The 21,657-nt window shown below is 49.5% G+C and overlaps 1 protein-coding gene across 3 annotated transcripts in view; it reads right to left on the bottom strand.

The window, feature by feature from the left end:
• Positions 1 to 3,773: 3,773 nt before the first annotated feature.
• PACS2 (phosphofurin acidic cluster sorting protein 2) overlaps positions 3,774 to 21,657 on the bottom strand; it is a 78,638-nt gene continuing 60,754 nt past the window's right edge. For all 3 annotated transcript variants that reach the window (XM_074151235.1, XM_074151236.1, XM_074151234.1), the window contains 6 exons: positions 16,436 to 16,478; positions 12,654 to 12,696; positions 11,338 to 11,473; positions 7,791 to 8,017; positions 5,767 to 5,880; positions 3,774 to 4,788 (listed from right to left, as the gene is read on the bottom strand). In XM_074151235.1, coding sequence (XP_074007336.1) covers positions 4,670 to 4,788; positions 5,767 to 5,880; positions 7,791 to 8,017; positions 11,338 to 11,473; positions 12,654 to 12,696; positions 16,436 to 16,478 — 682 coding nt within the window. In that variant the 3' untranslated portion in view covers positions 3,774 to 4,669. The remainder of the gene's footprint in view (positions 4,789 to 5,766; positions 5,881 to 7,790; positions 8,018 to 11,337; positions 11,474 to 12,653; positions 12,697 to 16,435; positions 16,479 to 21,657) is intronic.

Here is a 21,657-nt window from a genome sequence, read left to right as displayed (position 1 = left end):
CTTCTTAAGCTTGGAGGTGCTGGGTGCAATACCCTCCCACCCCGGCTCTCCAGTGCTCCCTCCAGCACACACTGCTGGTGAGAAGCACAATGAGGCCTTTGCTGCAATGGCAGGTTAAGCACGGGGCAGCATGGTTCTCAGCCGAGTTTGATGATGGAAAGCAAACAGGCAGATCACCATCCCCAGAAACCTCCCAGCCACCTACCACTGCCCTCTCCGCAGGATAACGCCACAAGCGCGTGCTAATTAAAGCAGCAAAACACAGCCAAAGAGACAGTGGCTCTCCCCAAACTCATGCGTAATTAAGGAGCACACTGCAGTTATCGCCGAGATGTAACCGGGAACAATTGACCTGGATGGAAACTGCAGCGCTGAGCTAAAACAGCCGCCCAAGATGCCCGCGAAGTCACCGGCGCCGCAGGAGAGAGCTGGCAGCTGATCGAACACTGGCAGAGCTGAGGCCGAGCCTTTGTCTCTGGGAAACTCAACCCGGAGGACCAGGAGGCACTCAAGGTGCAACACGACGCCACAGAAACCGTCCATCTTTCATCCGCTCGCCAGCGCTGTTAAACTAGGTCAGCAGAGCACAGCCCAGCGCAGCAGCGAGCCCTTTCCCGAGTCCTCACCTCTGAGCGAGGCGGGGGCACTTCGCCCAAGAGCAGCTGGAAACCAAACTGGCAGCGTTGAGAAGCCACAGCCAGGGGAGCAGAGGAGCAGGTCTGCAGGGAGCAGGGGCAAGCCGTGGGACACAAAGGGTCAAGGAAACCAGGGGACACCAACTTCAAAGCACCTCCTGGCCAGAGATCAGCTCAGATGCTGCCCGCTCCAGCCCCTGCCTTTGCCATCAGACCACATGGCTCCAAAGCAAGCCCCATCTAATGCAGGCAGGCGAGATAATGCCACTGTGTTTCTTCTTTTGAGTTGCACCTTCTTCACCAAAATCCTCAAAAAAAGCTGAAGATGGAGGAGTGCTGTCTCTGCTCTAAGCCATCCTTTTGTATTCACCAATTTGCACGCAACCACCTAACACCACCAAGCTGGCACAGCTCTGCAGGCATGGACCTATCACTGTGCTGACAGCTCTCCCTGGCCCCACGGCAGGGATCCCTCTGGCTGGAGGGGCTTGCTTGTGGGAGGGTCCCCTGGGAAACTGGTGGGGAAACTGGGAGAATGGGAGACACAACACTGGTCACTCATACGTGTTACCAGGTGCAAAACCCCTTCCCAAAATGGCCTGAGCCATGTGCATGCTTTGACACTCGTTTCCCTTAGAGACAGAAACCTGCTTGTCCTCCAGTCAAGGATAGAAACAGCTGCACAAAGTGGCTCCACACGATACAAGAGAAACGAAGAGGCACAACACCCTGATCAGAGCAGCACCACCAACCGTGCATGTCAGCCCTTGCCCCCAAGGCATGGAAACACCACAGCCACCCCCTGGGTGCACAGTTGCCCATGAGCAGGCCCAGCCTGCCGCTGACGGAGTCTGGGAGGACAAGGCTGAGAAGCCGGGATGTTTCCTTGCACAGGAGAGGCATCTCAGAGCAATGGCAGCTTTCCACAGAGGAGCCACCCTGCGGAGACACAAGCCCTCAGGTCTCAGGCGTACAGAGAGTTTCCCCGGTGAATTCACTTGTATAAAGTTAGAACCAAACACAAACCAACATGAAATGCCACGAGCAGAAGTGTTTCTCTCTCACACGTACACACACACACACACACAGAGTAGAGCAGGGCAACACACATTTGATAGGCAGGACCCTGGAAATCCTGTCCTAGCTACCATTTGTTTCTTTACAGTAGGTTGAAATACAAAGAGGAGCACAGTGATGGTTCCCCCCTCATCCCCTCCAGTAAACAAAGTTATTGCAGTCGGTCAGTCCACCCCATCTCTGCAGCACCGACACGCTCCGGCACCAAGAGCTGCCCAGGCTGCGTGCAGCTCCTGATGCTGGAACCCAGCCCAATCACTCTTGTCACACCAGTGTGAGACTCGAGGAAGAAATCACACACTGACTAATTTCCTTTAAAAAGCCTTTTTTTTTTTTTTTTTTTTTGATGTAACAGCCTCAATGAAGAAAAAGAAGTGATGTGCTTATACACCATCTCCCACGCTACTGCTGCTAGGCAACGCTATACAGTCCCAGAGCATCAGCTCAGGTCAACCGAAAACACATGAACCGATGGACACCACGACACTCAAACCAGAGACGAGCTTCTGCCATAGCCAAGAGCTAGCAGACGGCAGGCAGACCTGCCCGCGGGACTGCGGGAAGAAACAGAGTATTGCAACCAGACAATATGGCCTGCCCAGCAGTGTGCCACCAGGCATGGGACCACGTCCTCCTCCCCTGCATGGTTTGAAGGGAATACCCAGTCCCTAGCCAAGTAGGTTGCACTTGTGCTGGGAGAGGGTTCCGTGAAATGAAGTGTTGGTGAAGCAGCCCTTGCTGTGAGCTGCAACAGGCACCAGCAGGGACCATGCTCTCGCCTAATAACCCCACGCTCCCCATCAGCAGGAAAAGGCCTAACAGAACACACCACCACTGCCCTGCCCAAAACAAACCAGGAGGTTCCTGCCCAGAACACGACCCAGCAAGCAGGGCAAAGCACGTTCCCCAAGCCTTTAAAAACCCAAGGGAAGGGATCAGACAAAAAAAAAAAAAAAAAAAAAAAAAAGAAGTATTGACCTGTAGATGCTGGTAAAGGTTCAAAAGCATCACTGCCCTCAGAAAGTGCCTTCTGGAAATGCTCACACAGCCTGGACTGCCCACAAGGGTGGGATCCAAAAGGACCCCATCAAAAACTTCAGTCCCTTACCCTGAAATGCCAGAGATTTCTGCTCTTCCACACAGCAACCACGCTCTGCTCCCCAAACCCCATCTGCCACCTGCTCCGAGTCCCTCCCAGGCATGTCCTGGGAAGCCTGGAGAGCAAGAGGCCACATCTGCAGCACCTGGAGCCACTGCCTGGGGTTTGTCACACTGCCTCCTTGTGAAAGCATCCCCTTGTCTTGGCACCCCAAGTGTCCCTGGCAGCAGCGAGGTGTACAAAGTGAACACGAGTGCAACCGGAGCCAAGCCAACAGAGTGAGACACCTAAAAATCTCACTTCTCCATCTCCCAGGTCACCTTGCTGACCAAAGGGGAGAGAGAACCTGGCTGGCTTCATCCTCGCTCACGTCCCAGCCACAGCTTCCACTGCACCTTGGGACTGAACTCCCTAGCAAATCCTCAACCCGCAGGCAATGCTGTGCCAGGGTAAAAGCATATCCTGCTGGACAAGGGATGCAATCCACAGAGAAATGCCTGTGGGAAGGAATACTCAGGAAGCAGAAGGTAAGGACAAAGCAGCCTGCGGGAGGCTGCCTACCCCCAGCACCCTTTTTGTTACAGTCTCTGGGTCCCTACAGGAGAGGTCCTAGGTGGTTTAAGGGCATGGCAAAAACGCCCCCCTGCAGTGGCCCCGGAGCCAGGTGGTCTGCACCCAGCCTGGGGAAGGTGCAGGAGGGTGACAGCAGCAGGCTCTGGGGAGCACAGGGCGGTCAGGGCAGGACAAAGGCAGCAGATAAAGCAGCCCACGCCACCTCATGTGTGCGGTTTGACAGATGGACGGGAAGGCAGCTGGACATGCAGAGCGCCTGGCTGGCTCCCAGTCCAGCCACTACAGTGATGTATCACTTCACAGACAACGGCTCATCTTCCTGGGTTTGTTTTTTTGGCAATTTAATTTTTTTTTCCCTCTTATTTTTTGTTTTTATCTTTTTTTTTTTTAGAAAGCATTAAAAAAAATCTGCAGCTATTAAAAAAAATCCTTTCCCTTTAGAGGCTGGGCGAGGTTTTATTGACAGGTAAATAATCGGTGTGAGTATGTAAATAGCAGCGACCCCACTGATGTGGTGTCCCGCAGCAGCACAGCCAGCTGCAGGGACATTGTGACTGGCTTGGTTTGGTCATCGTCACAGACCTGGGACACTGGAGTTTCTTTACACCTAGTGTTTCCCTAATTCCTGTTCCTGCCCAACCCTCCTCAGGAATCACTTCAGCACAAACACCTGCCCGTCCCTGTGGGCAGACTCCACACTCCGAAGGGGAATCTGCTCTCCAGACCTCCCTAGCTATACAAGTGGCTTGTTTTTCGAACTGGGCAGTTGAACTCCCTCCAGACTCGCTGATCTCTCGTCCTTTGGCAGCAGGAAGAAAGACTGGCCATCTTTTTTTTCCTAGAAATGCAGAGAGAGGGGGACAAACGCACCGGAACACGCATGATCTTCTGCAAAATCCATTCGAGCTGATCCACGGCTCCCCCAGCGCACTCACACCAATGAGGTTTCAGGTTAATAAGCAGTGCAGTTATTCAGCTATCTGCTTGTAAGTGGTAGGTGTTCTTGGGCAGGTTGCCTGCTCCTGCCAACTCCCCCACGACTTCATGTTGTCAGCACATCTATATTTAAGACTGGGGTTTTTTTTTGCCTTTGTTTAAAGGGGTTTCCTTCCCTTGTAGTAAACTTAAAGAGTTAATAGAAAAATGTAATTCAAGAGTAATCCAAGCACATCTGTAATTAATTCTGCAGGAGAGGGCAGAGCGACGCGAGTCAGAGTTGGCACGCATTCCTGGCTCCTGGTGTGCAGTCCCCGGGACGGACAGAAGGTCCCTCCGCCGAGCACAGCTAGAAGTTAGATTTGGAGTGTCCAAATATGCAGATGGGAAAGTGCTTGACATGAGAGGACCACTGTGCTGCCAGCTGAAAGAATTTGACGTCATTCCACTCCACTCCGTCGATTAGGACTGCAGGGGAGGGTAAAAAGAGAGGAGAGTTAGAAAATACCGAGTGGAAGTGGCCAGGCTGGAACAGCTTTGCTAGAAACCTCCCTGCAGTCGGCAGAGGGAGGCCTGGTGCTGCTCTGCCTGGCCACCCCGCCGCTGTCACTATAAAACAGCTGCACGAACTGGAGAGAAAGGCTCAAGAGCAGACCAAGTTTAGGGAGAACAGCTCAGATTGTTGTTCCAGTATCGCTCACTGACACTGGAACTCCCCAGGCTGCTGATTGCAGCATCACCTGATCCGATTTCTCGAATTTCCTAAACACACTTCGTTTTCTTTTTTGGGCAAATGAACTCTTAAAGAGATGGACATCAGTCTCTCCTCACTGGCACTCTTAACCAGGAAATCTGCGTCTCCTAAAGACGTGACACACATTCCGTGATCACCCCTCACACTCACCAGTCTCACTGGGACTGGGCCAGGATTAAGGAGGTGACCTAAGCAGATCCCCCTGCTGTTAATAGCGGTGGGGCTTATCAACTGAACAGGCTACAGGGATATTTTTGATACTGGATGTGCAGCTCCACTGACAGCCACTTTAGGTCTGCCTGCGGGATGCATGTACAGCTCCTGCTGTGGCAGGCCTTTGTGCCAGAGTCCTGCCTGGAGGAGCAGCCATCCTCTCGCCACTCTCCACCATCACTTTCCAGATGTGCAAGGGAAACAGAGGATGAGAGGGAGGGGAATGGACGCTGGTGCAAACCTTGTCCTCATTCAGTGCACTGATTTAGAGGAGTTCCTAGGTAAGGGAGGATTTTCCCACATCCCACACCTATTAAAACATTATTCCCACGTGGTGGACACATCCAAGGCCGTTCCCCAAGAACACCCCCATTACGTTGGCTCCAGGGCATGGGGCAGGATCAACCCTTTGCCTGGAGGACAATGTTAGCAGCTGAGCCTCGCCCCAGAGCCCGAGGGGATGCAAGCGCTGCACTTACCACGCAGCATGTTCTGCTGATGTTTCGCTGTGCAAATCAACCTGCTGATGCCTTCAATACACTGGCTCTTTGACTCAACCTCCTTGTCTTTTGTTTTCTTGGGCAAAAACATCACTGGAAGAGAATCAAACCAGCACACTGTGAATCTCTGCCACTCACAGGAGCTGCACCAAGACTTGTTTGGGTTTTTGAATTTAAACATTCATGTCTGAAAATTCTAACTCTCATTTTCACTCCTAAAATCATTCTTGTTTGACAGGAGTTTGACCGTGTCAGTGCTCAGCACCATCACCTAACACACATGTCCTAGCCCTAAGCATCTCTACGTGAAGCATTCCCAGCTCATAACCCAGGCCCCAAAGGACACCTTCAGAGCAACTCTGGCTGCTCTGTTGGGACACCAGGGAAAACAGCTGCATCTGTGGCGGTCCCCAGCCTGGGCCCTGTGCTGGGCTGTCGGGGATCTGCCAGGCAGCCGCACCACCTAGGGGGAGTCCCACATATTGCACAGGGCTGCCGGGCAGCACTGCACTCCAGAATCCCATGCGGTTGCCGGCAGGTTTGCTGCACACTAACAGCAGCCCGACATGAGCTGCGCTGCACAGACACCTGGAGAGCGGGAAGGACTACAAACTACGGGCAACTGGTGGAGAGGGAAGGCATTAGGAGAGCTAAAAAGGGTCCAGTTGCCTGAGAACTTTCCAAATAAATGAGCAAAGATGTACACATTGGCTACACAGAAGCTGGTGGTGTTGAACACCACTGCTCCAGGATGGGCCAGCTCCAGTGAGGAATATTTTGAGCATCTCAGGGTTGCTTCTCCCACAGACATGCCACTTAAAAAGGGTGTGGTCAGGGCTGAGAGCTCTGGTGCCAGCAGTGCCACAGCTATGCTGGCCCAGTAGTGACCTGGTTGCAGAGTTATCCACCCATGTCCTGCAGCCACAGGTCCAGAAGGCTCTGCTGGCCTTCTCTCAGAGCCCCTCAAACTCCTGTTTGCACCACAATGACTCCCAGGCCCATGGATGGGAAGATGTTGTGAAGGACAGCTACTGGCAGTTGAATGTAAGTGCAGAACTGCCTTGCTGCTTCCTTGAAAACACTTCTCCGCAGAGCTGTTCTTGGTTTCGAATGTTTCATGTTACCAAGGAGCAAATATAGAATTACTGACAATATTTAAAACACCTTTTTTTTGGTTTGTTTGGAGAAAATAAACTCAAAGCCACGATTTTAAGAACAGAAGATTAAACAAGAAAATTGTTAACATCAGGCTTTGCACTGAGAGCATTTCTCTTCTGCCTCCCTTTGTCCCACAAAGCACTCTGTGCAAGAACATAAGAGCTCCTGTAGAAGAGCTTACATTGCTGCAGCCCTGCTCTGAGTGACACCACCTCTTGTATGTACATGAATACCTAGCAATGGCTTGGCAGATCCGGCTGGTGCGTTTGTCCAGCTGTGACAGCGGTATTTTAATGTGAGGACACCGCATCGAATCCAGCAAAACGTCTGCTGAGACTGCTGCCATATGCTGCAACATGATGGGATGCACACATGTCCTGTCTCTGTCATGTGGCAGAAGAGAGACCAGAGCATGGATCTGTATGGGCTGCAGGGTCTGCCCTGACTCTGGTGGTCGGGGCACAAGCTGCCTCTTACCTAATCCAACACCCCACACCAGCAGGCTCACAAGGGAAGCTGTCCAGAGCAACATACCTCTTGGCTTTCTGGAAAGCCACCCACAAATGTCCTTGCTTTGTCCCCACCTTTGTTCTTTTTGGCTATACCATCTCAGCTGTAAGTGTGAACACATCCCCTTCTTACAGCACAAAGAAGAACCACCCTTTCAAACTCTATCACCTTATGCAGTGACTTCTCATCTACAGACAGACTTGGATTTGGGGGATAAAAATATGACTAAGGTGCTGTAAGGCAGGACTGACAAGTCAGGCAGCCCTGAAGTGGCAGAACAGGGAGAGCAGCATTGCATTCTTGGCCTTTGGCAACACTAAATGTGTCCATCTTACCTTTCTTGTTCTTCTCTTTTGTCACGACAGTCATGGACATCGTTGGAGTGGTGGCAATCTCACCACTGACAGGTAACCTGCTGACCTGGAGGGACCGGAAAGTGCATTTCAGTGTGTTTTTGGTAGTGGAGGGGTCCTTCTTCTCCGGGTCTCTTTTTCTGTCCATGGGTGGAGCTGCAATCCAGTAATCCACCTGCAGGCCCATCAACTCAGCACCGAGGCTCTGGCTGGAAAAGAAGAGAAGAAGGTAATTTCTGCACAGCATTCAGAGTTCCCCCCATCTGTGTTTTGTCAGAGTGGCTGCCACTCCTGACCAGATGATCAGAGGAGAAGGTCCTGGCTCTTTAGGAGATCAGGCAGCAACATTTCTTAGTGAGCCCCGTTAATCACAAAAAGTACACGTCATCACTCAGTGACACAGTCTGGGTCATGTTACATGGTGGCATCGGCTTGGCAGCAGAGAACTGCAATGAGCTGAGACAAGCTGACCTGCTGCACAGCCACAAAGACGAGCAGTGGGAAAGGCAGCAGACAAGCAGTTTCCTAACGTGATTCTGAGTTCAGTTACCCAGCCAGCAAAGGCAACCCCTGAGGTGGCCCAGATCACTTCCAGTTGTTGAGTGGGAAAGAGGGTCTGTAAGCATCTTGCTGCTGCCTCCTGAGCACTGATGAGTTAATGACTCTGGCCAGATGCAGTACTGCCAAAAACACCTCTGAATTGGGGTGAATAAAGAGCTGGTGGGCCCCTGAGCATTAGGCACTCCGTTCTCAGCCTCCCTGATTACTTCCAACTTCTACGTCCATGAGATCTTCCTGTCACCAGCTGCTTCCCTTCCTGTCCAGATGCTCCATCAGGTCACACAGGATCTCTACTCTCTCCAGGTCCCTGTAATGGAGTTGGCACTGGGCAATACACCCCATGAGCCCTGCTGTGGGCTGGGGAATTCCTGTGCTAGGAAAATGCTCTGCCAGTCCTGTGGTGTTTGCTAAACAACGGCAGATTTCAGGACATGATCTGCTGTTGAGAACTCCTGCGCATCGTGTGGTAACAGACGTGCATCACCAAAACACACTGCCAGCCTTTCTTGAGTCAGAAAAGGGAAGGTGAGTAGCTTAGGAAATTCCACTCCTTGCCTGCCTCTGCCTCTCACTAGCTAACCCCAAGGGTTAGGGAACTCGGTTCATCATTCAGCAGACCTACAGTTGACAGCCTACACTTCTGCCTACCCAATGACAGTGTTGAATAATATGCAAGTACTAGGCAAAAAACTAACAATTAATCTACCAGTTTGTGTCCACGTTAGAGAAATGTCAATTGTTAAGGAAGAGGAAACTGTGATTTTGAATGAAATATGCATCCCTTTATACCGCCTGTCTAATAAGAAACTCTCAAGGACAGCCCATCATTAAGGTCCTCTCAACAAATCATTTCCTTTTCTTTGCCATTTATTCAGCTAAAAGCCAGGCTGCAAAGCAGAGTTCATCTTTAATCACCAAACCCAAGTTTTAGATTCTCAGGGCAATTTCAGAAGTGAGATTCTTTAAAGATGATGTTTTGAAGATGCAGCTTTGGATTTTAAGGGTCTTTAGCATCACATTTCCCGTCTTAGTTGTAAATACAAAGCATCCTAATGTTCACTATGCCCAGGCAGGATTTTCTGTTCCATCTCTGGTTAAATATGTGAGGTAACATTCAGACTGGGTCATTCTCCACCCTCTGTGCCATCACATACAGATCAGTGGAGATGGAATAATTTTGAACCTAAACTTCCTCATTTCTTGATGATTTTACCACACAGCATCAAGTCAAAAAGTACCAGATTCCTAGAGCTGGGGTGTCAACTTCAGATGTACCACCTCCAAAGCTCACAACTTTAATAACAAACGCTCTTGTGGGTACAGGTTCCCAAACCACTTCCACCTTTGGAAAGCCCACACAGAGCTCACACTTGAGAACCTGTGCAGCCCCCAACTCTGTACTTCAGCCAGCTGTTGCTGGGACCAGCCTGGGGCAGACAGGATCCTCCTGCCACCAAATCACAGGGGGCCAACAGAAGGATTTGAGGAAGTGGGCCTCCTGGCACAGGCTGATGGCCACTAACACCTTCCAGTCGCTGTCCACCTGCTAAACTGGGACTTCCACATTTCCATTTCCTCTTGTTACACGGAAACTCTCAAGCCAGTTTAAGAAGTCAGAGGTTAAAGGTCGCTGCAGGGGTCTCTGGGGTGGGGAAGAAAGGTCCCCATTCTATCTCCAACAGGGACAGTGGAAGATGCTGTTTAGGGAGAGCACATGAGCCCAGTCATGCAGAGCATTCCCTTGGATTTCCCCAGGCTGACATTAGGGATGTTAAAGGGGACATCCCTGAATCATCCTTTAGTATCCACTAGTGGATCTGCTGTCTATGAATTTGCCTAACCCCTCTTTGACCTGCTGATCCCAATGCCACAGAAGCAGCAGAGGCGGGCACAGTCCCAATATGCCTTTCCTGCCATGTGCCGCAGTCCCTTCTTTTCTCCCTTTTAATTGACCTCTTGCCAGTGTTGCTGTGTGCCCCCAGGTCTTGTACTGCAGCTTTGGTGAATGACAGTTCAATATTCAACAAAGCCGCCACCACCACCGCAATTTTGCGGAACTTAATTGATTTACCTCTGCCCCCTCCTCCCCCAAACTGCTTCTGGTCTTCCCTCACAAGGTGGCTGCTCTGTCCCCTTGATCGCATCGCCTGTGCTCCCCTGAACCTTTAACTTCACCAGGTGCTTCTGCGTACCAGAACTGCACACAAGGTGTTAGGCAGCTACACCAACATTTTGTGCAGCAACAAAATGAGAGTCCTGGCCAGGCCAATTCTTTACTGGCAGTTTTCTAATGGTGTCCTCCCTTCAACCCTAAAAATTTCAGCTAAGCCAGAGCTTCATGTTGCCTATAGGTGCTGTCTCCTTGCGGTTCTGATATGCCTTCCAGCATATACGTGAATGGAAACTGCAATTCCACTATGCCACCTTACAACTGTCAGCTCTCCCCTCGCAGAGAAAAAGCCTGCTCCTCCTACAGAGTCACTGACTTTACAGTCACTTGGTCCTTAAAAACATATTGTAAGAATTGTGAGGGATTAGGCTAGCACCCATGCGTATTAAGGTCACTATTTTCTTTGGCAACATATCTCCCCAGAAGAATCCAGTCTCAAAGGGAAAATATCAGCAGATGGAGAACACAAACCTTCCCAAACAGGCTGCCACAATGGCTCATCAGAATCAGGGTTTCTGCCAGACTATGAGAAACATGGCTGCCCCTCCTAGTTAAAATGTGTCTGCCCTTGAGTAGTGCAGCCTTCCCATCAGGCGCAAGATTCCCTCTGCCCTCCTCAGCTCCTTGTTGGCCAGCAAGGACACAATCGCTCCAAAGGCAAAAGAGGTGAAAGGGAAAGGTGTCAATATGGAGGAAGAAAGCAGAACTATGGGTTTTCCTTTAGAAGAGTTTTCCTCTCTCCCGTATATGTCAGATAAGACAGCCAAGGGAGGTGTAAAGAGACAAAACATGCTTTACCTTGAGGATGAGAAGCTGCCTGTGACAGACGGTGAGGAAGGTGGTGTGGGGGAGGCTTCTTTCACAGCAGGAGACACAGAAGGTGGGGTAGAAGAAAGGACACTGGAGCTTGAGGGAGCTGCGTCATCAGAGTCACCTTGCAGAAAAGAAGAAGTCAAACTGTTTGTCTGGGTTTGTCTCACAGCCCAGCACACGTGCTGGGATAGCTCAGTCTCTTTACCCACGCTCCTGCTGCACAGGTTTTGTTCAGACTCAATCCATAGATCAGCTATAGCCCATCAGTTCTGACTGTCTGCACTCTTAAAACATGGGACTTTCTATGTTTGGGTAGGAAACAGGCACAGACATTCACGCTCCTCTGGCCTTCCCAGCCGGCACCTTCTCTCCCAGGGTTTGCTCCCAGCTTGAGGGAGCTCCCAGCTCCCAGGATTTTGAGCCTCTATCTCTACTGGGAAATCTCCCCCCACAACCACCGCAGGGCAGCATCCCTCAGAGACTCTTGGAGAATTCAGTACCCCCGGGCTGATCACAGGGATCTCCCCATTCCCCCTGCTTCCACCCTTCACAGCCAAAATACCAATCCCTTCATATTGTCCCTTTAGGATGGTGGGAGCAGTGTGGCAGCAAGGAGTGATCCCCAAAAGGGCTGCCTTCACACACAAGCCTATGTATAACCTGGGCCACAGGAATCTGGGTTTAACAGTGAAGCAATGTAAGAAGCAATACCAACAGGTGAGGAAAAAAATATTCCTGACTAGTAGTGTGTATGAAGGAGGAGAAAACAAGTTCCCATTAATAAAATAGCACTGCCCCATCTACATGTGTGTAAGCAGGTAGTATCATGTAAGTCAGCTTTGCACTCCCCCATTAAAAAAAAAATGGGTCTAAATGTGTTGTCAGATTGGCAAACTGGTTACCTGTTCTGGAGTTCCCAGTGTTAGGCATATGTTCGAGATTGATTTTATTAGGCAACTGAGCCCAGAGTAGGGAGATAGGCATGAACTTCTGATGAACTGCCTCCCCAGTTTGGAGCAGGAATCTCAAATAACCACAGTGGTGAATCCACCCCACCGAGAACACACATAAGAAAAATGGGTGTTTGCACATGCAAGTGGAACTTCCCTGAATGAGGGTGTGTGAATTTCAGCTGGCCTGAAGCTCCTTGTAAAGTAACAACATAAAGGGCCCCTTGAAAGACAAAGGCCAATTCCATCATACAAAACTCCAAGACATCAGCAATGGACAAGTTTGTTCAGCCTGTGAAGTCAGGCTCCCACCACCTGCACGACACAAAGTACACACAAGATGATTGTTACCTGACGTTGCAGAAGATTGTTCCACTATTCCAACCTTCACCACCTAGAGGGAGCAAAACAGAAGAGCTTTATGAAACAAGAGTCCCCTGAACTTCAGGAACCCTCAACCCCCAAACTAAGCTCATCCCTACAGCCCCCTTGGCACTGTCCCTGCAGTCAAAGAGTAGCGTGAAAGTATGTTAAAAAGTGGAGTCTTCTAAGAGCAGACAGGTCCCATCAGTGTCCAGACAAGCAGTACCAGCTCACAACCTGTCAGCACATGGAGCTGTTACAGACCTGAACAGCCCATTGCCAGCCCCAAGCTATGGCAACTACAGTGCCTGTCTGTGACACCTGTGGTAACAGGGCAAGACTAAGAACGGAACAAAAATATCCCTTTGGCATTGCTTTGATGCACCTGCTAATTACAGACGTATTGCTTCCACCACACAAATGCTGCCACTTCCAGGGTGCAGCATATTTGGGGTTTGTTAGGAAACCGCAAAATCAACAAAGTACAGTTTCTGATCAGAGTTTTCTAGTTTCCCAACAAGGACAGTGTCTGGCAAAGAAGATAAAGCTCCTGGCAAAGCCTGTGTGTACCAACATGGATAAACCTTCACATGGACAGGTCAGAAAGATCTAAATCACACTGTAATAAGGATACAAATGTGTTCTGATATGGCCAACAACCTGCTAGTGCATTTGGGTTAATGCCACTGGCAATAATTTGTGGAACAGAGCATGTTCCCAACACAAGCTCTCAAGAACTCACTATGTCTAGAAAGATAAAGTGACCCATGGTGATATAAAAACAGGGAGCTTCTGTAGCGATAATCTGCTAGGGTGCATGGGGATCATTATTGTCAACACTGCAGAGGAGAGACCCTTCTTAAGGTCCTTAAGAAACTTGTACCTGGGGCTAATATCTACCCTATCTAAATGCTGACAAATGGGAAAGAGCTGCAAAGGGAACCCAAGTCAATAAAACCCACTTCAGAATGAGAAATGATGTCAGACAGTCTGCTTAATTTGAAAACAAAAGATGGTTAAGTTCAGACATGGCCACGTCTGGACCACATCCCGAGGGAGCACATTTCTGTGCTATGGGATTAAGAAAAAGGACCTAATAATTAGAAAGAAAAAAACTTTGCACAGTTCAAGGTGGGGTGGTGTATGCTCAACACCAGATCTTGGAGAGCTGTCAGGCTCTCTGGAGGATTCTCTATCAGCTCCAGCCTTGGAAAAGCCATCATGAACCCAGCAGGGAGTGTGTGCAGAGGCTTCCTGAAGGGGAACTGGCTTGGGAGAAGGAGGCTGCAACTCAGTTTCATCAGTCTGCATCCAAAGGGCAATAAATTGGGCTTTGGAGTCCAGCGGCCATTTGTGCTATATGTGTTAAACCCCAAGAAGATGTTTCACAGACTGTAACTAGCTGTGAGCAAGACGAGGTGAGGCAGAAGAGTTAGGGGAAGAACAAGCAACACAGGAAACTGCCTACAGCCACCTTGATCTGCAAGCCAGACAGGAAATCACTTTTGGCCTTTTCCCCCTTGTTTGCTGACTGAAGATGCTCAAGTTCAGCCCCATGGGAGGAAGACAAGGTTAAACACTTTCCCTTCCCTCTACTCAGGGAGGCACTTGAGACTGCTGCAGTCCCAACAAGGCCTCCATCCAGGAACGCTGCAGCAGCCAGACTCCTTACCCTTCAGGAAGGAAGCACATCCTGCTAACTCTCCTGGCACCTGGCTGTCAGCACAACAAGGAAGCGTGACCACACGTCCTCACCACCTGAGCCTGGCTTTTGCATCCCACTGGTCCCTTGCGAGGCTCCGCTCCCACCACTTCAGAGCATGGCTGAGCAGCACAGTGCTGCCCTGCTTGCTTCTGGGTCAAAGACTGTGCACAGTCCAGCTGCAGGACATCAGTTTTTGCACCCTAAAAGCCAACAGAGTCCAGTCAATGTCAGGAGTCTCAAACCCAAATATTGCTGGCTCCCTCTCTTCCTTGGCCAACAGCTCCAAGCAGGCTGCAGCTGAGGGAAGAGCTTAGGTGTTCATATTCAGCCTCAGACTTTGTGAGACACCTGCAACTGGCCTTTCAGAGTCTCTTCAGATGTGTCCTATAGGCAATTCTGCCAGGAACACTTCATAAGCAAGAGCAAGCAGCATTGATTTGACCCTCACCACCAGCTGACATAGGAATCAGTCTGTGATTTCAAGGCATGTTTTTGGGGGGCTGGCAGTGTTATGCACACAGAGCTGTTCACTCTTCCCACTTCCAGACAATCAAATCCAGACTGGAAAAGCATTGCTAATGTCAGGACAATGATAATTTTAGAGCAACTGGACAAACACTCTGAGGCCCATTTACTTGCACATAGCACTGAACTAAATCAGTCCCAAAGAAAAGCTTCGCAGAGCCTAGCAGCTACAGTGAGATGAGTCCAGGTGCTTCCAAGCCCTTCTGGGGTTTTCCTGTTACAGGAAAAGGTGAAATGGCTGTTTCATAACAACAGTTTTTTGACAGCAATTGCAGTTCATAGGAGGGACAAGATCACAGTAAAGCTCATCAGCAGGGAAGAAATTGGGAAGATGTGTCTCTCCGCTTTAGCGGAGGACATCTTTTCTTCAACAAACAAAAGTAGATTGTCGTCACAGGAGCACTGCAGAGACGCACTCTCACTCTGAAGAGGCACCAGAGTGAAAGCAGGGTCAGCCTGAAGGCAAGAGAAACTAAGTTCTTTAAACACCTTGGGATTTCAGATTAGCTCTGACGCACTGACAGGGATACAAACAGGAATGCACACAAGTCGGCTTAACACAGAGAAGGTAGAACAAGACAGCCAGCGTGCAAGAAAAGAGAAGCTACAAGAGAGCAGGAAAAACTGTGAAGAGGACATCTAGTACCTGAAGAGCAGTCAGGCGATATCCTTTTGGCCACAGGCCAATGACTTTATACCTAAAACTTAATGAATTGAAGAGCACAATCAAGTAAGGGGAAGAAAGCTAAAAAAGGCAAAGTACATAGTGCACAAAATATACTGACAGAAGCACAAACACACCCCTGCCTAGATGCTCTACACTTGGCCACCTGAGCTGGGAACATGTAAAGAAAAGGACAGGAGGAAAAGCCTGGGACTACTATCCTAAAATACGTAATAAAATGTATTAAATACCTACTTGTCTCAGACTCAAACCTAACAGTGGCATAAATAATCTCCCTGGTGGGATGTACTCTCCACTTCCCAGGAGTGGATGGGATATTAAGAACACTGGAGACCGTTCATGACAAGCACACGCAGGACTGACACTGAATTAGCAAATCTGGCCAAATCAATCACCCAGGGCAATGCTGGGCACAGCAATCCTGAGATCAGGTTTCCCGCAACACACCACCTTCCTCTGCACATGGCCCAGCACCAATTCTCCACCAATTAGGTGCTTTGGTCTGCAGCAAAGACAGGCTGTGGATCAGAGCACTTCAGAGTCACGCTTTCCTCTCTTCATTGAATGAACAAGGCTACGGTGCCTGCTTCAGTGCCGGCAGGCATGCAGCACAGAGCCGCTCAGAGCCAGCTGCTTGAAAAGTAAAATACACCTAGTCGTTTGTTGAGGAATCTTTGAGGTTCGCTTATGTATCAGGAAATTGCATCCAACCATCAGGTGCTCTATCATCATGCTGACACTCTACCTTAGAGCACCCAGCGCTCACGCTCTACCCCAGAAACCAGGTAAATTTGCGTTAACGCTTGTGGACATATTCCAGCTGGCTTGACACAGCATAACTAAGATAACACTCACCCCGACAAAGGGAATGAACTTCTGCGAAGATTCTTCATCAGGGCTAAAGGCAAAGAGAAAAGAGTTGTTAACAGCTTGCTTCTGCACCAGGCACAGTGCTCACTTTATATGTTGCATTCAAGCATGCAGCAGGGACGGACAGTATGCAAGCGCCAGTCCAATGTCTCCTCTCAAGGCCCCCTGCCAGCACGCTAAGAATCTGCATGGGTGGGGAAGAGCACGCAGCTTACGGCACATCTCTCAGGGGAAAGGTCTCTTCCTCCCTCCCTCTCACTTAACAGAGAAACATGCTTTAATGGCATGGCAGTCATTACAGACACACGACCTCCTACTGCAAGGAAATGGATCTGTGCCACAACAACATGGAGAACTGTGCGTTACTTACTAGTACCTGAAGCGCTCTGCACGCATGGCCTTCACGCGTCCCACCTTTGGAGCCATGTGCCATACCTTGCATATCCCAGCATCGCTAAAGCAGTTAGCCTGCCACGGGGTTACAAGCCGTGACACGGGGTTATTTGTATAGCACTAGCAAGTACACATACACACACTCACACAGATATGTGTTCCCTGCCACTGGGAGCTTGCAGTCCCTTAGACAGGCACACTAGAGAGGTCGGACACCAGAGTACCCCAGGCAGATCAGGACACCAACTCAAGAACAGCAAACAGCTAAACCAAACCGAACAAAATGCACATCATGTCCCAAAAACAGCTGAAGACAACACTACACACATTTTCAAGGCAGGAAGGCATCAGCCCCTCCTGCTCTGGCCCTGCCCAGGATTCAAAAGCCAGAAGGTGGTGAAGGACCAGCAACAAAGGCCACAGTCAAGCCTAGGAGGAATTAGGGAGAGATTCAACAAAGACAAGAAGGGGAAGACCTGAGTGAGGAGGAAGGCAGGGTGGGAAGGCCTGCAGAGCCGCTGCTCCCTTCAAGGGTGACAAAGATGGACCCACAGGGTGAGGAGAGGACTGCAGGAGCGTGTCCATGTGTTCAGAGGAATTACAGTTCAGCAGCAGAAGTGACTGCACGGGCAAGACACACAAAGTTTCTCAGTGGCCAAGCACAGGAACAGGCAGGAAGCAGACAAACACTGAGACTTCTCATGTTTCTCCTTTTGTGCATCTCTCAGTGCTCAGAGCACTGCAACATTCAGAGGAAAAACATCCAGCATTGCCTTCATCCAGAATATTGCTGGGTACAGTGCAAATACTTCAGGAAAGCAGCACAGATTGCTGTGCGCACAGTGCTGCCGTTTACAGCACAGATTGGAAATGTACCAAATGTGCAAAGGGTACAAACCACCACATGTCCGCCCACCGCACGGGACAGTTTCCTCTAAACCCTACAGAAAGAATGGTATAGAACTGCAGCAAACATGACTCAGCCAGAGCTCCCTCTTAGTCCAAAGCAGAGTGTGATTTTCCAAGGGGCTTTGCTTCCTTCCTACCTTACAACCCCAGGTACTGCACACCTTCATTCTTCCCCCAAAGCACATGACAAAATGACCGAGTTCCTGATTCTGTGTTGGAAGCCAGAAAGGTCACATCGTTCCAAATACGGCTGTAGGCCCCCCAGCAAATAAATCTCCTACGAATGTGACATTTCCAGCTCCAGTTTTGCAAAGGGAAACAAGAAACTCAGAGAGCTGTTGGGAGAAGCACAGAAGAGAGGCCCAGCTTTCTTCTCATTCCTTCAGCTCCATGGACTGAGCAGCAGTGAAGAAACAAGTCCCCTTGACCAAGTGAGGGAAGCACAACAGTCGCCCAGTCATTTCTCAGCTACTCAGCTTTGCTCCGAGCTCTCAAAAACCAAATCATGCCCGATTCCAGCAGAAAACTCATTCTTGTTTCCCCTGGGAGCCCAGACTCCCACTGAGGAGAGCTCAGGGGCAATTGGGAAATAAATCATTTGCTTCAGTCACCATTTATCACAGCTCACAATGATGCACAAACTGTTCCTGAAGCAATCCAGCTGGATTCCAGCTCAGCTAGTCTAGTCCTATCACACATCCTCTTGGGAAGTCTGATCTTGTACATGTGCCTCTGAAAATGCAGCTTATCAAGGCAGCTGCTCTTCGTGTGGATGGAACAAAAGATGAGACGACCACGCTTGTTCTCCACTTCCTCTTTCATGCTCTTTCCTGTTTCTTGTCCTTTGGGACTCAAAAACATTAATCCAGAATCCTCTTGCCTTGGTAACATTCTCTTCTATTCCTCCTACCACAGCCCTACAACTAAAATATCCTCTGTCCCTGGAAAGGCAGCTCTCCCTTATTATGTGGGCTGCACAGATTCCCAGGCTGCAGAGGTTTTACCCCCATAGCGACGTCCACGGTATTGGTTTTATCCACAGTGCTTCTGAAGATCCTGGTATCTCAGCTATAATTTAAAGGCAGATTTGACCCTGGTTTGCAATTTTTAACAGTGTCACTGATACTTCACTGCTGTAATTCAGGGGGGCAGGGGCAAGGTGTGGAATGGAACCAACAAAAAACCCCAAAAAACAGATCTACGCAGAGAAGCTAGAAAGAAAGAAAGTATTTATCTGGAATAGGGAGTTGTCCAGTTACTATTTTTGCTTGGGAAAAATTCATCTACCAGTAATCCAAGGTGAACTGTTCAAAAATGGACTTACAGGCTCCCTCCCTACACAAAGAAATTAAGTCAGATCAAACAAAGGCATACAGTCGGATTTATATGGTTTAGAACTCTTAGAAATGAGAAGCCGCCACAACACCAGGAGTCACCCAGCTGACAAAGGGAAGGAATAATCTCTCTCTCTTCTGGGGCAAAATACAAACTAAGCTGCAAAACACTCAGACATTACAGTAATAGGGACTGAATAATCACTTAGAGCAGTTATGCCAGTTATTAGTCTTTTAATAAAATTTCATTTACAATTTAAGCAACGCAAACTAGATTCAAATGTCACCAAACACCTGCGATTTCCTAGCAGAAGGGTCTTAGGTACTACCCTTATTCCAGGCAAGTCCTGCAGGGGGCAATAGGAAAGAGGAGACTTTTATTACTGAAGTCCTCTAAGCCATTTCAGACCACACACCATCACCAACTCTCCAGGGTTCCTCTTTGGTATGAAGCATCTGTCCCTCCTACTGGGCAGCTGTAGCTGTTTGCTGGTTAACACTGTCCCTGTTCCACCAAGTGTCCAGCAGTCAAACCAAAGGGACAACACAACTCCAGGTCCCCAGGACAGACACGTCAGATGAGTCACCTCTCTGCTTCCCTGTGAAGCTTCCATTCAGCACCCTTCATGTTTCCACAGTGGGCTGGAGATACTCAATAGGATACCCAGCACATTTCTTGAGCCTTGACTCTCCTCTGCCGGGCAAGGGGCGCAAGTAAACTCCTGTTATGTTTCCACAGGCTGCACAAGGAGGTTCATGCAGCAACTAGCCAGGTGATATGGATGCTGCTGAACCAGAGGAGGGACGGGGTTCATCTTCACCAGCTGTGTCCATGTTCAGCAACCGCTGCAGGGTGTGTTTTAGAAGCAGCACTCGGGGAACAGACCTGGACTGTGCCTAGCCACTGCCCTGCAGAGTCAGAGACACACAGCAGGCAGAAAACAGTGTTACCCTCCTTCCTATTGCCCGGGAACCCACACTGGCTCGCCCTCCAACCCAAAGCACTTGTTCTCCAGGGAGCAAGAGTTAGGGAAGTGCTCTACAGCACACAAGAGTCAAAAGCTTTTGGCAAACCTGTAACTAGGTAGGAAATCACCCAGCCCTCACCCTGACAAGCAAGCAGTGCTTTTATTTTCAACAGCCAAGCTGGTCCTCAGACTCATGCAAGGGCTATCCGGAAGCCACACGGCATGAGCTGAATTACAGTGGGCAACACCAGCCCAGGTACACAGAACTTATCGGCTATCCAGCCACGCTGGAATGAGTGTCTGCCAAGTCTCACATCTCAAATACTGCAGGGTTTCATTCAAGAAAGCAATGCAGAGAGGTTTCAACATCGATGATACCCGCCCCCTAGTGAGAGGCCAACCTCTGCTAGCATGGTCTCAGCTCCCCAGATGTTGCCAGGACTGTAGTGTTTCTTGACAATTGAGTAACCAGTAATTCTCCCAGTGTTCAGAGACAAAGTCAGTCACCCAGTGTAATGCAGAGGAGCTGAAATGGCAATTCATTTCCTTCCTGAACCCCTTCCTCATTGCCAGCCCCCTTGATTTCAGGTAAGGTCAGCAGATGCTCCAAAAGAATGGGACAAAGCTTTCGCACCATTGCAGTCCATCACAGGCAGTACATGCGCCAACCGTTTGCCATGACAAACAGAACAATGGGACAGGAAGAAGAGCAGAGGTAAGTCAAAACAGGGATAGCTAGCAATAAAGTTATAAAGCAGGTCATCACATACAGCTACGTCCTAAAGACTGGCTTGCTGGCTTGGCTTTCCTTGGACCACTAGGGCTTGTTTAACAGCGCAAATGCTAGGATACTGGGAGATTTGTCTTGCAATGAATTTGTAGGTAGTGCTGCTGTTTCTACATGGACCACTGCCTTGAAAGCTGGCCTTGGAGAAGCTATTTACCTGTAGCCTTGAGCAAAATAGAGTCACAGTAACTTTATGAACTGAGGACAAAAACCCCAATGTCCAATAATCGTATGATTTGCAGCAGGGAACCCTGCAGAGCAAGGGGGGCTTGGAGGCAGCTCAGTGAGCACAACTTCCCTGCTAGCATACATCTGTCTCTTCTTTCTTAAGCTCAGAGAAGACCCATATGTTTGGGATAGATTGCCAGTAAGAGACCACTCCTCAATTTTTTGATTACAGGGAGATTTGCTGGTCTGCACTTGGAAACTGCACAGCTGAACCCAGACCCTGAGCCACCGAGTGCCACCTACAGCACTCCAGTTCCAATAGATGGGAAGTGGAAAGCCTTTGCTCAGTCCTGGTCCTTTTGGAGCTATACTACATCCTCCGATGGCTAGGAAGGAAAGAAAAAACCCTACTTTCTCTGTGTTTTACTGCTCAAAGCTACGCTCTCAATAACCCCTTCATTTCCACTCAATCTACACCCTGGGAACCCATACGTGTGGTCCAGAGGCAGAGCAGTCACTTTTAACAATGCATTCTGCCAGCAGATGCCATAGTTTCAAAGCAGCAAGCAGAATTTAACCTAAAGCACAAACCGTGCATCCCAGACCTGCAGGAACTGTTAAACAAGGCACAAAAGACCAGTTCATAGG

Source organism: Numenius arquata, chromosome 8 (genome assembly GCF_964106895.1).
Source record: "Numenius arquata chromosome 8, bNumArq3.hap1.1, whole genome shotgun sequence".
Classification (NCBI taxonomy): domain Eukaryota; kingdom Metazoa; phylum Chordata; class Aves; order Charadriiformes; family Scolopacidae; genus Numenius; species Numenius arquata.
This window is presented reverse-complemented; position numbering and strand designations above follow the sequence as displayed.